Source organism: Stenella coeruleoalba, assembly GCF_951394435.1.
Source record: "Stenella coeruleoalba genome assembly, chromosome: 2".
NCBI classification, from domain to species: Eukaryota; Metazoa; Chordata; class Mammalia; order Artiodactyla; family Delphinidae; genus Stenella; species Stenella coeruleoalba.
The window spans coordinates 60,844,666-60,866,102 of record NC_137147.1 but is presented as its reverse complement, the minus strand read 5'-3'; the positions used below and the strand labels follow the sequence as shown (position 1 = coordinate 60,866,102).

At 32.6% G+C, this 21,437-nt stretch overlaps 1 protein-coding gene across 2 annotated transcripts in view; it reads left to right on the top strand.

Moving 5' to 3' along the window:
• The window catches only part of MIPOL1 (mirror-image polydactyly 1), a 299,590-nt gene that overhangs the window by 42,295 nt on the left and 235,858 nt on the right, over window positions 1-21,437 (top strand). For both annotated transcript variants that reach the window (XM_079912918.1, XM_079912919.1), the window contains exons 2-3: window positions 9,517-9,653; window positions 10,206-10,284. In XM_079912918.1, coding sequence (XP_079769044.1) covers window positions 10,266-10,284 — 19 coding nt within the window. In that variant the 5' untranslated portion in view covers window positions 9,517-9,653; window positions 10,206-10,265. The remainder of the gene's footprint in view (window positions 1-9,516; window positions 9,654-10,205; window positions 10,285-21,437) is intronic.

Sequence of the window (21,437 nt, the reverse complement as noted above, 5' to 3'; positions counted from 1 at the left end):
TGGACTATAAAAAATGAAGAAATAGTATCACACTGGCTATTAACATGCAGTTATATTGGTGACTGCGTGTGCCTTGATGGAAAGGTTGAGGAAACAGAGGATAAAGATCAACAGGTTTAGCATTTTCAAACATCTCTTGGTATTATGAAGGGTATTATATGCATCACTGTGGTTTGTAGCTAACAAAACAATGTAGATGTGCAGTAGTTTCAGGAAATTTGAAGAAAATGAAAGATCATTGCCAGAATGTGTTGCTGGGACTGCATCTCCATGGGAATTATGTGATGTTAATACTGTATTACTCTGATTCAGTTGCTCTTTTCCAGGGATACATTTTCTGTCCTAATTAGGGTACATATAATTATTTTGCTTTTCCTTTATTTTTATGGTTCTCCCCTTCTCTAACCCTTATTAGGCATATGTTGGAGCATCTTATTTTATCTTCCATGTTGCTTAACTACTTTTTCTTTTTTTTTGCGGTACGCGGGCCTCTCACTGTTGTGGCTTCTCCCGTTGCGGAGCACAGGCTCCGGACGCGCAGATTCAGCGGCCATGGCTCACGGGCCTAGCCACTCCAAGGCATGTAGGATCCTCCTGGACCAGGGCATGAACCCGCGTCCCCTGCATCGGCAGGCGGACTCTCAACCACTGCGCCACCAGGGAAGCCCCTACTTTTTCATATTTTTAAACTCTATTATTCTGTGCAGCATTCTGAGGAATTTCTTCCCTTCTGCCTCCAAATCATTAATTCTGTGCTCTACTGTTTTCTAGATTTTACTTCATCTATAGAGTTTCAACCTCAATTAACATTTCTTATTTCTAAACGATTTCTACTTGGTTCATTTTTGTATCAATCTATGCTTCTGTGAAACCTGCCTGCTCTTATTTGTGGGTTGTGTTGATTTATCAATCCGGCAATTTAAGAATTATACCTATTTTGAAGATTGATCTCAGGTTGCCTAGTTTTCTCTAGTTGTTCAAGTATGAGTCTCCACCTCTCTCTTTTGTATGCCTGTACTACTTTTCCTTATGTTAAATTCTTTCATATATGTTATAGTTTTTTGTGGCTATGAGTTTATTTTCAAAAGAAATTATCTTATAAACGAATCTAGCTCATGACCTACTTCTCCCTTTCTTTTTTTTTCCTCCCCCCCCTTTTAAATTTCTGGCTGTACTATATGATCTCAGGTTGCTAACCAGTTTTACATTAATTGATTGGCTTAAGTACAAGTTTGGATTCCTTGCCCCACCATGGCAAAGGCTTTTGTTTTTGATCTTAGGTAGTTAACTTTTCCACCTAATTTGGTGGGTGCCTTGTGTCTGGCTCAGATATTGAGCAGGTGGTTGGAAAAAGGGGAAAGTCTGCATAGTTGAACCCTAACCTTTAAGCCTATTTGGTCTCAATCTTCTCGTGGACTACTTGGCGTCAAGTCCTACTCTCTGTTATGGTTTGATTTTGACATGTGGATATTTCTTGTTCTTCCTTTTGAGCTTATCTATGTTTTTAAAAATCTATTTTAAAATATTTTAGTCAGTATTTCAAAGTTTGCAATGGTAGTTCTCAGGAGGCATTTCAGCAAATGCTTAATTATTTCAACTGGAATGGGATTTGAATTTGCAGTTCCTCAAAATGAAGAGATAAAAATGAAAATGAATGTGGGACCTGACCTATGACAAACTATCATTTCACCTTAGTGAAAGATTACAGACATACTTATTTCTTTCACTGATATGAAGAGTTATTTATTAAAATAATTTTTAAACGTTGTGAAGAAGTATAAAATTTACCTAAATTTGTTGGTCCAAGCAAGTATAGACTTACCTATTAAATGGTGAAAGGTGTTGAAATTTTGAGACATGGTAGTATAGTCATTGTCACTATTTCTGCTTATGATTCTTCTAAATCACCATCTTTGTTAACTAAGAGGTAATTATTGTGCATATACAAAGAACTATGACTGTTCTACAGATGAAAAACATCTCTAGCAATGGAAATACATGTCTTTTAAGATGAAATTAGGGAATATTTCAGATTCATATAGTTATGGCTCCAACAAATGATAAGTTTGGTTACTTACATTGCAAATCTAGCAGTAACTAACTAGGATGTTGCTTCAGGGTTCAGCAGATGGCCTCTAAGTGGCTTGGTGAAGAGAATGTTTGCTAAAGGTGATAGAGTATACCTATTCAGTTTCCCATATGCACTAGGTCATTGGTAACATAAGGTCTTACTTTCAGGAAATTGTTAAATTTAAGGTCAGGGAGTAATTCCAAAGCATTTTAATAAATAAAGTACATATCCCTCAGCGGATAATACTCTCTTTTCGGTTCCTACATAGTAAGATGAAATTTTTAGGCTTTTCTCTAAATGACATGCAATATAGAATCCGTGTGAGGTGTGTGTGTATATATTCGTGGAAGATGTGCAATATTTGTTGCGTGATATGTTGTGCGTATATATGTATCAGACATGAGACTGATGAGATTTTGATAACATTCTATTATAAAATGGAATACTCATTGCTAGTTCTGTGAAAGTAAATGATAGTGTATGTACTCTTTTATAATATGTATTTTAAACTATTTATTATGGAAAATTGCAAACATAGAATAGTGGAGAAACAGAATAATGAACCCCTACATACTCATAACCCAGCTTCAACAGTTATCCTTCATAGTTCATGATAGTTAATCTTGTTTCATTTACACGCCATATTCTGCCTGCCCTGTGAATCCTGCTCTCCTCCCTCCCCCAATCTCTACCCACAACTCCTACCCCAGGATAATATGTTTTATTAGTTATTATTAGTTAGTGTTACTTCCACCAGAAGCCTTATAATGTTTGACTGCTCTTTTATAATAGTTTTAATATTTATGACTAGATAAGTTTCAGTTTTTGGTTTCTCTTTAGTTTCTACACAATTTATAAAAGGTTTTCTTATACAGTTAGTAGTGTAAAATGTCAGGTTATTCATACAGCCATTTTGCAATAATCATGAATATAGTATAAATCAACACATCGTAGAGATGGAATTTCTTAAATAAAATTCTTATTTTTTAAAATGAAAGAGCATTGTCTTTTGGAAAATGTCTTTAAAAATTAACAGCACACATTGCTTAATTTAGTACTTTGGAACACTGTACAGTTGTATTACTATTAATTTTGTAAGTAATATTTTTAACTCAGTTGATTTCCCATCTTGAGACTTTTTAAAAATAACTTTCCTGGGCTTCCCTGGTGGCGCAGTGGTTGAGAGCCCGCCTGCTGATGCAGGGGACGCGGGTTCGTGCCCCAGTCCGGGAAGATCCCACATGCCGCGGAGCGGCTGGGCCTGTGAGCCATGGCCGCTGAGCCTGTGCCTTCGGAGCCTGTGCTCCGCAACAGGAGAGGCCACAACAGTGAAAAAAAAAAAAAAAAAAATGAATGACTTAAGAAGTTACATGAGCTTTAGTAGGTCGTCAGATAAATGAAGCTGATGGCTGTGACTCTCTTGATATTGAACAAGAAATTAGAACTGCAAGCATAACATTTGTTGTACTTTCTTTAAAGATTTTGTTTCTAGTAATTGTATTTTGCAACCTAGAAGTTGCCTTTAACAGTACAATTTAAAAAGTGAAACACATAGTTTGCATACAGCACACTGTCCATTGGGAATGATTAGGTACTGTAATTTTAGCCAATTGCATAGATAAACATTATATTTATTATACAATGTATGAACTGCTATTAAGTATTCAAAATGCAAACTAACACAACATTGTAAATCAACTATACTTCAATAAAAAAAGAAAAGAATTAATACTAAAAAAATATTCAAAATGCAAAAGTATAACTTGTTATTGGAGTATGTTGATGTTATTTGTTAATGTCCCTGTTACTACTTATTATTTAACTATATAAACTATAGAGAATTATTAAACATTTTTTTGATAAAGTCTGTTAGTAAGCATTATGAACTATGATGAATTGTTTAAGAACTTATATGATTATTTTAGAAAGACGTTTTCTGACAACTGTTCTTTTATTTGATTTCAAGTGGCTTCTCATACCAGTTGTCATTACAGATCGATTTAAGTTACTCTTAATACTTCTTTACCGTTGATTTGCCAAGAACTTCAGTTGGTTGTGTGGAAATGTAAGCCTTTGTGTGAAGGAGTGTGTCCTTGCATCAGAACTTGGCAATCACATGAATCTTAAGAAAACAGGCTGTTTGTTCCCTAGAGAAACTATTCTATAAGATGACTTTGTTTTTATATTCTGTTCTGTGCTAGATTAAGTGATTTAGTTTAGTTTGGCCTAGGGCAAAACGTTTCAGGATATTTTAGAAAATCCTGTATCCCATTAACCCTCTGAAAATAACGCTAGTTTTAAAGTTTTGCTTTCTAAAATTTTATCAGTAGGCCATGCAATACCAGATTCATTCTCAAAGTGTCATTTGTAACTGGCGCTGAAAGCTATTGCAGTGTTCCATCTGGTATATGCAGTGTTCCAGGTTTTGAAAATCTGAAAGCCATATATCTTAAACACTAAATATTTATTTCCTCTTAATTTGATGCCCTTCCGTAATTTTAAATGATGGGAAGTAGTTCGTCTTTTTTGATAGTAATTTCTATTATAAACTTTTAAACGTCAGAATCCCGAACACTAAGACTATTATAATAGTCCCTAATTGAACAAAGCAGTGTGATTGTTTTAAGAAATGTATGCTTAATTCTCAGGAAACTCATTCATTTTAAACTTTTCTGTTCTAAAAAATTTCTGCCATACATTAGTTAAATTAGAACTTTTCACTCTTCAGAAACCAAGCAAGCAAGCAAACAACCATAACAAAGTATAATTATAAAAGTTAATTAGGCAATAATTATTTTTTCAAAGTTTCAAGGGAGTCATAAAGATTACTTTCTTTCTATTCATTTTGAATCTCTTAGATGTAATGTGGCTTCCTTCAAAGTTTCTTGTTAAATTCCAAGGTTATTAATAAATGTTTGATCATTAAGTTAAAAATAATACATGTACTTCGTAAAAAAATAAAATTATACAGATAGATAGATACAAAATGAAACAGAAATATTTCTTTCCCTCAGTCTCTCAGTTTCCCTGCCTCAACTCTTTTAGGCCCTTTATTCAGAGTAACCACTGGTAATAGTTTCCTATGTATATCCTATTCAAGCATGTATATTTACATATGTAAGTGTAATTTTACATTTTTTTCTGTCTTTAATTTATCCATGTTCTGTACGTGTATTGTTTTAGCTAAAGATTTATTTTGGGTAGGAAATTTATTTGTCTTACCTATTTATTTTATATTTAACTCCTAGAACAGTTGACTGACACATAATATATAGGTGCTTAACAAATACTTGTTGAGAGAATCTTCCACATCTGTCTATCCACCTGTATGCCCATCAAATACATACTGAGTACTTACTGTATGCCAAACACCCTTCTAAGGACACAGATGAAAGAGAAAAGCAAGGGCTGTGTCTGAATGTAATTTCCTTATGCATAGTTGGCTGATACATACCAAAAACAATGAAATAAAACCTAAATGAATGGGTTTCATGAAGGTAGTAGCACAGGTAATGTGATGAGAGTGAGAGAGGAGTTTCTACTTTAGATAGGATGGCCAGGCAATACCTTTTTTGAAGAGGTGAATTTGAGCAAGGCCTAAATGATAAGAAAAAATGGTTTAGAGATCTAGAGAAAAGAATTCTAGGCAGAGGGAATAGTAAGTATAAAGGTTCTGAGGCAAGAATAAGCTTGGTGAGTTCAAGAACAGAAAGAAGTTCAGTATGACTAAAGCATGAGTATTTTCTCATACAAATAAATACTGCTTCAGTGTGTATCTTTGTACATACAACTATGTTCTACATATTTTAAAAAGACTTTTAGTAGTGGAGGGGTCAAATAGTATATGTATTTAAAATTTTGATAGCTATTGCATGGGGCAACTTTTATCCTTTCTCCCTAAACCTTTTCTTGCTTTTCCAGGCTGTGGGGAACTTGGGTTGTCTGGAGCTTGGTAGGGAGTGGGCTGTGATGTGAAAGGAATTCTTTTTGTGAGAGAATGTGCCAAGAACTGTGGCTATTTGAAAGACTTTTGTCTCATAAGATGAAAATCCAGCAGTAGAAAATATGTATATGTTGAGTTATATGTTAAAATATCTGGCTCTCAGAAATACAGTGCTCTCCTTTGGCCATTTAATGAAACCATTCCATTGCAGAAATTATCAACATTTCTCAATCTAGAAAATCCAAAATTTGGCATGGTTATAGTTAGGTATAATTGGAGTTACATATAGTTGGATATGAGGCAGTATTATAAATGATTCCTAGTTTGACGCTTTGGATTCACATCACACAAATTTGAGATTAACTAAGGAGGCATTATGAAAAAAACACCATTAAACAAAGTCAGCCGATCACCTTGCCCATGTGTGGCTTTTGTGGAGTAAGGTAGAAGGGTATCTCCTATTTAAAATAAGTTTTAAAAAATCCTGGGTGTTTTTACTTTGGGGAAGAAATTCCTTCTTTAAGTGCCTTTCTGTCAAAGAAGGATTGTTTAATTTTGAAGGATAAATGTCAGAATTACTTATAACTTTTTAGGCAGATTAGAAATTGTAGACTAGTCAAAGAACAAATTTAGTTTCATCAAGTATTTTACTGCTGAGTAAACAAGGAGAGTCAAGTCCCGTTTGAGAGCATAGAGATGTTTGTTTAATTTTTTTCAACCTCTGTTTTTCGATAGGGTGAAAGTAGGAAATTTAGGTAGATATATTCAGATTCCAGTATATTTACAGAGAGAAGGGGTTATGTGGTTTCCCTGGCTATTAATTTCTCCTTTTTTCACTTCTTCTGAGAACTAAAAACAACTTGGAGGAATGAGGTCAGGAATCTGTGATGGAGAAGATTTTAGTTTAACAGATGCTGATATGGTATATTCTGTCTGTTATAGTAAAGATTTTATTTTTCTTTTTTAACATGGGTTATTTTTTCTAACACAAAAACGAAGTTTAGTTAGATTTTATTTTGCTGCTTGAACCTGGTGACATTAATAATGATAAAGCAATTAACATATTTTGTCTGTGATACAATGATTTAGCACTTTAAGAAGCCTAGTTTATCTGATGTCTACTATAAAAATCATCCCACTGGTTTTAATGTGAATATATAATTTTTGATTGAAAAGTTCTTGATATCAAATATTTAAGGTGAGTGTAAAGAAAGGAATCAGTATTTTAATAGTCTTAATCCTTTGTCCTATAATGTATAGATGTGTAAAATATGTTGATGTTTACAAAAATCTTCTAGTCCTATTACAATATATAGATATGTAAGTTGTAATTAATTGAATCATTAGAACATCTAATTTTTGCTTGACAGTATGCAAATGTGCCATTAAATCTGTTTTTAAAGATTTTTCCAGTTTAATGTCTGAATCCAAATTCATAAAGAGTTGGAAAAATGAGATGTCTGAGCTATAGGATTCACAGGGATTTCATATGAAGCCTATTTAATCAGGATAACACTGTTATTAATATTCATAACGTCAGCTGGAACACAAATGACAGACTTTGGGGCCTAAAAATTTTACTTGGTGAATTTATTAAAAGTAGCTTAAAAAATTAATGGAATTTAAGTAAAGTTGGTGAATATGAAAATCTTGTGTTAGCAGAAAAAAATCTCTATTAGAACTTTCTTTAAGAAATGGCATTGATGTCTTTTGACAGATTTCATTGGTACTTAAAGAAGAAAGATGCATGAATGGTCATTTAAGAGGATTTAAACACATTGGCACATTAATTTTTACATGAATAATAAGTACTTTCCAAAAGCAATTAACTTACAGTGTACAAGATACGAATTGAAATATATGACTGTGACATCAAGGGCAAAGCAAATGTGCTGTACATTTTAAACTTAGTGGCAAGACTGTTTAATATTTTGTTTTATTTTATTTTTATAGCTTGCATAGGCCATGACTTAGAATAATGTTCCCTCCCCCACCAAAAAATATTGGTATGTTAAACATTATCCTCTGCAAGTCTCTTTTGTATCTATTGGAGAATTAAACATTTGTTGTGCTATTGGTAATATTTGAGAATATGTTCAATTTTGCAGAAAGTTAAAGGGATGATTCTAAATAGGTTTAGTGCTACAAATACATATGTGTTAATACAGACTTACTGATTATAACATAACTCAAATGTATAATAAATACGTTTCTGAAAGTTTGTATAAATTTAGTTAATAAGCATCGAGTAGTGTTCAAGTAAATTTGTTTTGAATGTTAGCCTAAGAAAGTAAAAAGTGGGGAATGGCTTAAGTAAAACTGGGGTGTGTTTTATTTTGTGTACTACCTGCTCCCCTTTATGTTTTAAAACGTGCTTGTAATGATATTATACCTGTGCTCTAGTTTTTATTTTTGTTATTGGAGTTCCTTAAAAACAATTAGTTTTAGACCATTTTGTATAATTACAGTAATACCAAGTATTTTGTTTTACATTCGTCAGAGATTATTTTTCTTACAAATTTTAGTACTTACAAAAAGCATAGCTTAGTTATTATCTCTAACATGCCAGTTAGGGTTTACCAGTGAAAGAATATAGGTATTGGTCTTGCAGTATAAGAGGGTACTAGAAGTTTCACTTGCAGTCAGTGCTATATATGAATGATTCAGTTTCATTAGATTTATAATAATTGCCAGGTATGTTTTGGGACTCATATTCAGAACTTGAATGGAAAAAGCATTAATTACTAGGGTGTGTAGAAATTATCATAGTAAGCCATAAATTAAAATTTTTTGTATAAGGAATGAAATCAAATTGATAAATTGATTTATTGGTTTTTTTGTTTGTTTTTTAGTGTCTTTTTAAAAGTTAGGTTTTGGGTTAGGGGGACATGTTTTGTTTTTGGCTCTGAAATATTCACTTATATGCCCAGGAGAGGGCAGCATTTTACTATATCAGTCTCATAAAAGAATTAGCCCTGCTTAGACTGTCAATGTTTCTTGTAATTACTCCCAGTATATTTGTTGCTTGCTTATGAATTAACTTGCATTTATGGAACTAAATCATTCCAATCATTTAATTACACCTGAGGAGATGAACTATAATTGCTTGCTTCCAACTAGGATCTGATATGGCTTGAGCAGTATTAATTTGGTGTTTACTTTTCTGAGTGCTAAAAGCATTAAAATGATTGTGCAATGGGATTACATTTTACTAATTGCTGGCATTCATTAGCTGGGTAAATGATGAGGAAGAGTGACTGTATATTGAAGAGGGATAAAATTATGGTTTTAAATAGTATATTACTAAGCACATTAAGACCTGTAAGACATGTTTTAAAATACTCCAGAGGTTATTAAAGGCTGTATTTTCTACATGTCTTGCTATATGAATCTCTTATTAAAAGACCGCAATTATTATTAACCTTTTTGGGCAATATGGAGGGAAGTGGCTTCATTGACTGGAACATATTTCTTTGATATTAATAACTTCCTATATTTTCAGCTAATCCAAAAGTAAATGAGGAATTTAGAAAAAGATTGCCAACTCCAGATCAACATATTTAGAGAAAATTGGAAAGGAGAAGCTTACTACAGCTTTATTTGAGGACTTTTTAAAGAACACAGAGTTCTAGCTGTGAGGTAAATCTAATTTTATTCTCCTTAAAAGCATGCAAAAAAAAAAACTTGCATAGTTTTTATGATATTTATTATGAAAACAAATGCAAGAGAGAAAAATCAGTAACTCCACAAGTTAATGATAATCTTTTAAAAAATTAGAATAGCATTTAAAATTACTTTTACAAGTATGAAATGTTTTATATGAAAATATGCATTCAAATCAATAAATCTGAAATTTGACAAATAGAGTAAATTTTTAATTTTTTTTAATTGTTGAAATTGTAGTTGGAAAGACTTAAGTTAAATAAATTAAATGGTTCCTTCACCAAAGCAGCAAGAATGTCTAGAAGCTTAACCTGAACTGTATTTACTAAAATATAGGTGTGAATGAAAGAACTTTTTTCTGAGAAAAAAGATTTAATTTCACGTGTTGAAATACACAGTTAATTGTCCTATTATAAATGTTTTAGAAAACCATTTATCCTGTAAATTCTCTGTTAAACAAAGGTAAGGTTTAGGTGTGTTCTGATGTATTGTTTTAAGTTTATTTATCTAGAGTTGGCTTTATTTTAGCTTCAAATCTTGGCGCAGAAACCAGAGACGTTGCCAGAGCAAACAGGAACGGGAGTACAAATGGACGACTGGTCAAAAGGTAAGGACTTTTAAGGTATTATTACCAAACCCCAGGTGTTGTGCTTGTTTAAGGCACTGAATGAAGTGTGTTTGTTCTAACCAATATATTAGAGGCAGACAAGCACCAGTGCACACGCCTGCACACATGCAAGGAAGGAGGCACACACAAAGAGACCCACATTCTGCAAAAGGGACACAAAGACACATGGAGAAAGAGACATGCACACACAGAGAAAGGGACATGCACAGAGCAAGAGATATTGAGAGAAAAAAGGAAAGCAGACACACAGGGAGAGAGAAACACACACAAAGTGATAGAGGAGATTGAGAGAATGAATGGTAGAGAAATGAATACAGAGAGGTATACTCAGAGAAAGAAACACAAACAGAAAGGAGACACAGACATAGGATGGAGATACTAAACTCAATGAGAAAGACACAGACACATATACAGAGGCACACACACAGAGAAAGACACACATGCATAGATACACACAGAAAGAGACACACATATTGAGACTCACAGAGAAGGAGAGATACCAGAGTGAGAGAAACATGGTGAGAAGGAGACAGAGACATACAGTGAGTGAGAGAGAGAGAGAGAGAGAGAGAGAGAGAGGGAGGGAGAGGGAGAGGGAGAGGGGGAAGGGGAAGGGGAAGAGACACACTGAGAGAGAGGGGCACAGGTGTACATGCAGACACACTCAGAAAGAGACACACAGAGACAAGAGACACAAAGTTAAAGAGACATGGAAGATACACACATATACAGAGAGAGACAAACATATATGGAGAGGGAGACACATACACAGAGAAACAGACCAAGACACATACAGGCACAGAGACACATGTAGAGACACATGCACACCAAAAGACACACCCTGAGACACCCACAAAGAAACGGAGTCAGAGGGGGACTCTCCCTGGAGAGTCAGGGCCACAGAGACTTGCAGAGATGTGCAGAGGGAGGCAGAAAAAGGTACTTCGAAACAGAGACAGAGACATGAAAACAGAGTCAGAGACAAGGAGAGAAACAGAGAAAAGGATGCACACAGATATGCACAGGCAGAGGGAGAGAACAGTCAGACAGAAATACAGTTTGAAAGACAGGCAGACTGAGAGATGGCCTGAAAAAGGGAGAAATGGTGGTTGGGTGGAAGGAGGGATGGATGGATATATGGGTAGGTAGGTAGGTAAGTAGAGCACATCTATCTACGTATAGAGCAAGGTAGAGAGAGGGCCATAAAGACAGAGGTTTAAAAAATGTTAGGTTTTTAACTGAAGTCTTTTACACTAAATTTGGATACAGTTGCAAATCTGAAATACTTGGAAAACAAATCATTCTGAATATAGTATTACTTATAATTGAAGACTTTGGCCTTTATGTTCATCGTTTTTATTTCCTCTAAATTTTAAAAAAATAAAATTATTACCAAAACATTGCACACATCTCTCTCTTTTGATTCCCCCTCCTTCAACAGGGCTCTTTCTTTACCATTTATCAACCACACTGTTACCTTTTTCAGAAGATTAAAGGCCATTTTGGGGAACTGTTGTATCGTCATTAAACTAAATCAGTTAATAGCTACACATTCTTTTGAGGAATAGAAAGATGCTATACTGAGTATACCTTTTTTGATTTCTGCATTTGTTTTTGATTTCTACGCTGTTATAAATTTTCTTGTCGTTTATGCCACCATTAGCAGCATTTCTCCTCTTATTTGTGATTCTAGGCTACTTGTTATGAGTTTAGAATCCAGGTAACTGATTGCATTGTGTATAAAGGAATAGCAAGTGATACCTGAGTAACGTAGTTAAAGGTTTTTAATGCAAAGTTGATAGCTTTAGTGAATAGATTTTGTGGCACTTAATTTTAGCCTACTCTCTTTATATTCAAGTTTGTGATAAGGATGTATTGGTGTGAAGCCGAAAACTGATTTGTTGTAGTTGTTTTTACTCATTTATGCAAATAAGCAAGCAAACACTCTTCTTTTGAGGAACTCAGAGCAGTTCTTACTCAATATATGTACAAAATAAGAAAAGAGGAAGTAAATAATGATGCCCCTGTAGCTTATGTTCCCTATTCAGAGGCCACATTGCTATGAAAGCCATGTCGTTCACATTATAGACAAAAGGATCTTTAAGGAGCCAAAGGAATTATTTTTAATATATCTAAAGAATAGGGGCTATAGAGGAAATACTTCTCATAAATGTAAAATAACCAGGAAAGATGTTAAGGAACGGAGCTGCTGAAACTCTAGGACACTTTTGGAAAGGAAGGTTTTAGGGCTAAAGACAGATGCATAAATAGTTTGCAGGAGGTACAGACGTGACTGAAACATCATTAAGAAAATTTGCATTTTTACAAACATTTTTTTTTACAGACATTGGAAATAGGAATAAGACATTCCTTTATATAAAGGGCCTATTAATGAAACATTATTAACGAATAAAGTTAAACAGGTAAATGTAGTATCTTTTAGTTTTGTGATAACTGATATGTTTAAACAGTAAAATCTCACATGGTTATTTCTTTGATATGGGATTTTTCATAAAGCACAGATTACTTCAGAGCTCTATCTTACAAATATTCATAGGCTGTTCTTGTAAATAGTTATTTTTATTTAAAGTTATCTTATTTTTTTAAGGAAATGGAGCTACTTAAAAACTTTTATTACACGTTGCATCATCTTAGAAGTTTCATTATAAGGAGTGCTGAAGTGGTTATTCTTTTCCTAGCTTTATTTTAGAAACATTGCTGAAATATTTGATGTCAAAGAGTATGAGGTAAATAATGTTAACAGGTAAAGCGATTACATTTTTCTCAGTTTTTGTCATTATTCTCAGTTTAGAAAATGTAAAGCTGAGGTTGGTAGGTAGGATGAGTGAAGACATCTACAAACTGTCTAGGTTTCTTTAGGTAGTTAAAAAAGAATCCTGAATGAATGAAATTTTAGGTTGATGGAAGCAATAGGTGAGTGAATGAACACGTGTTGTCAAGCAAGCATTGGTAACATCTTCTGGCTTCTTAAGAAGTAAATGATGTTTTGTCCTTTCATGAAAGCTTTCTGTTTTTCAGCATTCTTTTTTTCCCCCTGCTTTTTAAGGAAAAAAATGAAATGGCACAAAGGACATATGCAAAGTTAACCCTCAGAAAGAGTCAGTTATTATATGATTGTTTAGCTTTTTTTAGCATTTACTTATTTACTTAACTATGTAAGAAAAAACTCACGGGGGTCAGAAATCTCTTACGAATAATTATTTGGAATAGTATGATAAATTTCTGGATAGCTCTTAAATTTGGGTGATTTTTATTAAATTAGCAGAAACATGGTTTAATTGTTTTATAGTACACAACAGTCCATTGGAAATAGTTTAAGTATTATTTATGAATAAACATGTCTGCCATAAGTATACATACCTACAGTAATATAGGTAAAAATGAGGTCTGGATGCCAGTTAAATTTAGAATATTGTGAAACTTATTTAAATCTAGAACCTTTAGGGGTCAGTGTTCCCTAAGAAAGGTTAAAGAAGGTTACTGTGCCTACCCAAATTAAACATTGTTTGCTATGTTTTAAATATTTCTTACCAATTGAGGGTAAGAAATGGTAGGAATCATACAGCTTGAAGAAGCTTTAGACAAAAACCTTTCAATTTTATGAGTTTCTTTAATATTATTGTTAGGTTTATTATTTTAGGAAATTATATTTAATGTGTTTTATACACAGTAGGTATTTTCACTTATGTATTATCTCAATTTAGATATGAATCATATGTTTTTAAACTATTTTCTTTTAAGCTTAAAAAGTGAGCATGATTCTAAATCATCATACTCATTTGAAACTTGAGAGATGAAAAACCTTCTAGAACTGCTTATGTCAATAGATTTCTTACATGTTGCAGTTTATTGGAGGCTAGCAAATCTTTTAAAAAATCTTATCTTGCTGATTTAAGTAAAAAGCAACTGTCTTCTTTATTTCCAAAGATGATATGATTTTGTTTCCATGATTTTTATGTTTTTTCTGTCAAACAAAATAAATAACTAGAACTAAAACGTAGCAAAAGGTAACTTACAAGTGATTTGTTAGTTTCTTCTTAAGTCAGAATACTATTTATTTTTGCTTGGCATTTGGAACCTGTGTGCCACCATCAACCTCTTTTATTATTGGTTCATTTATCTTTCTCTCTTTTCAAAAAGTATGTGTTCTTTTTACCCATATATTGTTCTATAATTGAATTACATCTAAAACTATTGCATGGTTTGTAGGCATTTTGTAAGAGTAGACATCTATAGAAACACCATGGGAAAACAAGTAGGATGCTTTTAAATGTCTTTGGTCATTATGACAAAAATAATGGAATCGCGTATCATCTTCATAAGCTATTTTATTTTAAAGCAGACAGAAAGGAAATGGCAACTTGCATAGAATGGCCCTCCATTTCTATCAGCAAGATAGCTGGTAGAAAAAAAATGATTCCCTAGACATTATGATTAGACCCTCCTTGAAATTCAAGATTTTGAAAATATCTACATAATTAGTCATTCTGTATTGAATTATAAGATTTGAATTATATTTAATAATTGGCTTTCTAGTAAGTAATGGTATATTTTCCCTGAATGAGTAACACAATTTGTTTTTGTTTGTTAATTTTATTTTTATTTGTTTAAATTTAAAGGAAAATTGCACTGGAGAACTAATGCATTTAATAATTTCAGTGAAATGTTATAGTAGAAAGAATATAGTTTTGGAACTAGACAGACCTGGGTTTTAAGTTTTCAGTCTTCTATTTACTACCTACCTGGACCTGGGCGGAAGTTTCGTAATTATTTTTAAGCTGTGGTTTTCTTGTGTGTGGAATAGGGAGATGCTTCCCTTAGGAACATTTTGAAGATTAGAGATTGTGTATGTAAAAGCCCTACTACAATACCTGAAACAGGAAATGAGTTTATTTAATATGGGTTTCACATACCAGAGTAATTATTTTCAATAGTGTGGTGGTGATAATGGTTTTTATAGATGTTTATAAAAAAATAGATTGTTGAAGTATTTTACACGGCCTAGATAAGTGGTGGTTGTTATCGTTGTTCTTCCATCCAGCTGTGAAAGGTAGGTCTACAAAAAAGTTTTAAAATTATTAAGAAACATCATTACTAGTATTTGAAACGGTTATTATTAGTTTTATAGGAAGCTTATTCTCTTCAGATATAATGTTCTCAATATCAGAAACTTGATTTCTTTTAAGTAGTATAGTTTGTATTTACTATATTTATGTTTTGTAGAATAGAATGTAAAATCAATTAATATTCTTTTAGTGTAAAATCTAATTTTGTCTGTATTGAAATCCCAATTGCAATAAAAATCTTCAGACTAGTGATATCACACAATGTGCCTTTTCCTTTTGGCAAGTGTGAATTTAAGAATACATTTTTAATTTTCATTTTGCCATAGAAGGGTTAAAAAAAGAGCATATCGAGGTCTGCTTAAATTTACTATTTATCTCCATAGGACCTAACTTAATAGAGTACTGGTAGTTTCTTACACATGACCATCCAGAATATTTGAGAGAGTAGTTTTAGGACTACTGGAAGTGACCCAACAAGGATTGATTCATTTCCAGAGGAAATGCTAAGGCTATCCTTAAAAGCATGATGGAGGTTATACTGTTTTAGAAAAAATTAATTTCTCTTTTTTAAAATAAGTTTACAAAATAAATGAGATTCTGGGTGTCTGTTTTTTAAGCTTCATGTGAATGATTATGTCCTGACTCTTGGCCTCATTAAGAAAATGTAATGGAAAACCAAAAAATTTTTATAAGGGCAACTTAGTTTTCTAGCTGGTTATGAAGTTTTTTAAAAACTGTGTTTTGAGACTCATCATTTCTGATATGAGTAATTCACATTTATGAACTTATACCATAAATATTTTTTACTTCTATTTTTTGACAGTTTTTAAAAAATACTTTATTTTGTAGAGCAGTTTTAGGCTCACGGCAAAATTGAACATGAAGTACAGAGTTCCCATTATACCCCTACTTCCTAACCCCACACAAGCACAGCTTCCCCCACTGTCAGCTTCCCTCAATGGAGTGGTACCTTTGCTACAGTCGATGAACCTGCCCATATATTCTTAATAAGGGAAAAGTTTGGGAGGTAATAGGAGTCTTTCTTTATTTCTTTTTTTGTTTGTTTTTACTAAGTATAGAGTATTTTAGGTAGGTCAGTTCAGGCTACACTCTTACATGGAATTCTTACTACACCTTTGGTCCTTCATTTTATAAAAATGACAATTACTAAGAAGAATAAGCATGAAAAATGGTAAATTTTTTTAATAGGAGTACTTCTCCATTTCTATGCTATGATCCTCTCTTTATACAACTTGTGACTACTTCTTTGGTTTAAGGAAACTCAATTCTACTTTTAATAAGCTCTTTTAAATTTGTTTGTGGCCGTGAAAATATATTTTTTTGAAATAGAAAAGTTGCTTGAATTTTTCAAAAGTTTTTTGCTTTAAGTTCTCCATTCTTACGTTTCTGTGCTCTCTGATAAAAGTCCTCATCCATTTCTGGTTATGGCCCTTTCATGCCAGAGCACTTCCTGGAACACATAGTTACAACACAAATCTCAAAATAATATTATTGAATCTTAAATTTTCTGAAAATTTGAATTTCAGTGTATCATATTTAAGATGATTATTTTGGTCTCCATAGTGGCTGCATTTGTCACCTTTAGCGTGATTACTGTAAAGTCCTGAGTGTGCATTGGCATTTTGTTGATTTTGTAGATCTGAATCAATTTACAGTGGTGTATAGACTGAATTTATGACCATTTACACAGTTGATTCAGGCTGACTGGCTGTTTGTAGAATAGGACTGATGTGACTACATTTACTCACTATTTTTGGTTATAAATAAATCTGGTAGTTAAAAATTTGGGGTTTAGTACATGTATGTAAGTGTGTTTTAATCAAAACAACCTATCGTGTAAGACATTATTATCTTTTGGGAAGAAGTTTCGGATACAAATTTTCTTTGTGTTTTGCCTTTTCTGTTTTCTCTTGGGGAATGAAAAACAAATTTAGAACAAATCAGGCTATAAAATTTTGAAATTGGTTACATAGATTATTTCATAGTCTGAATGAATGATTGAATTAAAAATATTCTAATCTATAGCTTTTGGGTAAAAGTGATAATTTTTGTCAAATGGAATAATTGTGCTGATAAGATGTAAGGTAAAAGTAATTATTTTAGAAAATTCTATTTGGACTTTATTTTTTGAGTGATTTTTGTCTTCACATATTGAAACTTTTTGGTACTTTAAAATCAGGGTGCTAGTGGATGAAAAGTTAAAAGTGATCAGTTCACAATGATAAAATTATACTTGTATAGTTACTAAATATGTTAGTTTTTGCTAATTAAATATTTTTTAAATTAAAAATCATGTCCTTTTTAATAGTTTCACTGGTTGTACGTAAGGTAATTTGATGTACTGTAAAACATAGTAACATTCTTTGATTTTGAGCATTTCTAATATAGAAATATAATCAAAGTTAAACACAAAATACCGTATTTCCTTCCTTAATTAATATCCTGTTTTTTAAAGTTTTACCCCTTCTGTTCAGAATTTTCAGGTTAATGTTGATCCCTAACAGATTAGGATGGGTAGGGTTTATTTAGCCTTAGTTTCCTTGAACCAGCAACACACATTGGAGGAAATATGATAGGAAAAGCAGGACAAATACATCGTCCTGAAGGATTCAGGGTTGTATATAAATTCTAACATTTGGAATGTGGAATGTATAATATTCTGTATCCCTTCCACAGATTAAAATAAGTGTAGAGAATTTACAATTTGAAAAAATTCCCATTTTAAGTAGATTAGATGATTTCTGAATCTTCATCAAGAAACCAAATGTTGCAGAATTTGGAGTCACTGAAACCTTTTATTCAATTGCTTTTAAGAGTTCAAAGTTAAAAAAAAATAATGATTTCAGTTCAGCAAATCTGATTTTTTCCTTTCAGAAACGTTCATTGCCTATATTTTATAATCAACCCGTATATTTTAACACCAGGATAGTGCTGCATTAGTCCAGGTAAGAAGAGCAAAGGCAAAACAAAAATTTTCATTAAAAAGGAAGTCCTTGATCTCCTGAGAATGCAGTAGAGACTAGCATCAGAGGCTTCCTCTGCATTTTTAATAGGCCATTGGTCTCTATTAGGTTCTATATTGGTCTTTCATTACCTTTTTCTTTTTTAAAAATCTCTGCCTCTCCCCAGAGTCACTTGAAACAAAAACATTATAATTTTTTCTCTTTTTTTACTTAGGCTTTTTTTGTCTCAGGTTTTCAATGCTGTTTTTAAAAGTTAAAAAATGCTACTAACAAGGAGCTGATGATGCTATGGTGCAACTAACAAGGCACACTAGTATAGTAGTCACAGCTGATTAATAAAATGAGAGTCCCTTCCTTTTCCTTTTGTTCCCTCCCCCCAAAACAAATGGTGAATTTGAATAAAACATACATCATTTGCATAGAAAGTTATGTAATGATGCCATATAGAGTATAATGATTTCCTAAAACCTTGTATTTAAAGTAACCTGAATTACAATGAGAGATAAACAGAATATTTACCCATCCCTTATGAGCTGCTGCTGATATGTAAATTTATTCTTCTACTTTGCACAAATATACTTTTGAGCTACTGCTTAAACACTTTGAGGTCCTTAGTCAAACAGTTTTAATGATGCCTCCAATATTATGAAAGTGTGACATTTGATGAATGTCTCATATAGTTTTGATATCTAGGCACATGTCAACAAAAAAAATTGAACATTGGTTTGTCATGCAACACCTAGATAATTTATAATTTTACTGTTTATATCCATCTTGACATTTTTTATCTGCCAAAGGCAGGTTTCATTTGGAATCTTAATCTGAGATTTATTTGGTGGATCTGGAAATCATAGCTAGGGTTCCCACAGGAAATGGTCCATCTACCAACAGATTAAATGGCAGTCCTGCAGTTGTTAGGGGAGCTCTGCATTTAACACACATGCATACTCATTCAGTCAGCACTGGGGAGAAAAATTAAAGTAGTAACCCAGGTTTAGGAACAATGTAGCTAAAAAGTCCCATATTTGCTGAATGACAAAGGGTTATATAGCAGCATTTCATTTTATTATTCGTGCTTGAATTTCTTGTTTGCTCTGTTGAGTCTGCTGACGAATACTAATAAATGCCTGCAACAATCCAGACGAGAGATGCCTGGCAACAAAGCTATGCGGTGGACCTCCCTGATCTTCTCCAGTTCACAACCTGACCTTTTGAAAAATTGGCTGGGCTAAGCCTCAGAATTTGGGTGTAATGGTTATTGTTAACTCCAGCTTTAGGATTTATTAATTTGTGTGATCAAGACTTACCTATACTTCAAAGTTTCAAAAGACCAAATACAATCATCCATCCATTAGAACTAACATTGTGTTTCAGTGATTTCCACTTGGTATCTGACTGGTGATTCTTCTGTTTTGTTTTCCAAATCTAAAAATGTTCTTAAGTAAAATGAAAGGCACATATAAAGAAATAGGTTTTTTTCCTCTCTTTACAATTGTTATTGGAAAAGTTACCTTCCATAAATGGTTTATGGAATTGTTGAATTCATAGATAATTAGTATGTGTTCATACTTAGTAATCAAAAGAATATATAATTATGAAACCTGTTTTACTTGCAGTGGTAGAAATTTAAGACTTACCTAGTTGATTCATATTTTTAATTACTTTATATAAATTATTCTTATAACAGGAAAATTGAAAAGGTTAGAAATATATAGTAAGTAGCCAAATAGTTCATATCACTGGGGAAAAAAGAGAATAAAGAGTACCGTTGTGCTAGTTAATCTAATTTTAAGATAGTTTTCACAATCATTTTAGCTTAAATGATATTTGCAATGGTTTAAATAGGGTGATATAATTTTTACAAAACGTTAATTTATGCAATATGTTCATAAGTTAGGCAGTGTAAGGTTTAGGCAATTACACTATTATACTGTGTTCATGGCCTTCATTTGATGAAAGACGTTAAAATTTAGAAGCTGAAACATTACAGCAGAACAGTTCTTGCACAGAAGTGTGTTGAATGAATATTGATATGTTCATGACTATTTCAGACTTGAAACAAAAACTTATAAAAATTTGGTGTAGTACTACCACTTTAGTTTTTTTTAATAATAAAACAAATAACAAAATTCCAGTAAAGTGATTTCTATGACTAGTCAGTGGATAATTTGTAACATGGTACACTAAGCCTTTGAATTGTCTTAATCACAGATGAAATAACCTCACCAGTTCTTTTTGACATGTTTATTTAGGGATACAACCATGTATGGGAATGTAAAGGATATAGTTTATTTTGAATTCATGTCCAAATGAATAAATTATTGACATTCACAGGTTTCATGATTTTCCAGGTTAACAAACCTTTATCAAGCCTTATTTCAAAATCTTATAGCTATATCCAGGCTCTCCCCCATCACATGTTTTTGACTTCCCCTCAATATATATAATACACCTTATCAGAATCACATAAAACTCTGTATCTTTGCTTTTCAACGTAACAGCCAATGGCTACATGTAGTTTTGGATGCTTGAAATGTGAGCAATGAGAATACAGAACAATGAAAATGAAAGTTATAGTACTTTTTTTCTTCTTCTTATGGCTGGTCAAGCCGAAAAATAAATTGAAAACCCCCTGAGAGAGAGTATACAGTATGCAGGTAACAAGTTTGCATATTTTAAGCCAAGGATCCAAAAGTTACCTGATTTCTTGTGACTCCTAAATTAGAATCTCTGTAGGATAAGTACCTGTGATCTACTAGCTATGATCCTGATCATATCTAATATCATGTGCCAATATGGTAGTGTTCAAATTATGTTACAGAAACATGTTATTTAAATTTCTTATTTTCCTGCCATGGGATTGAATTTACAGAAATATACTCTTAGTTTTCTTTCTATGAGGTTGAATTTTCTTTCAGGATCTTTCTCTAATGTCAGGATTTCTGAATTTTGAAGTTCTGTTACTTTTGTAACTTATTAGTTTTATAATCTTATACAAACTTTATTAAACCATTATGTATTAACTACAAGTTTTAACCTTAAGTATTTTCTCTTTTTTGTA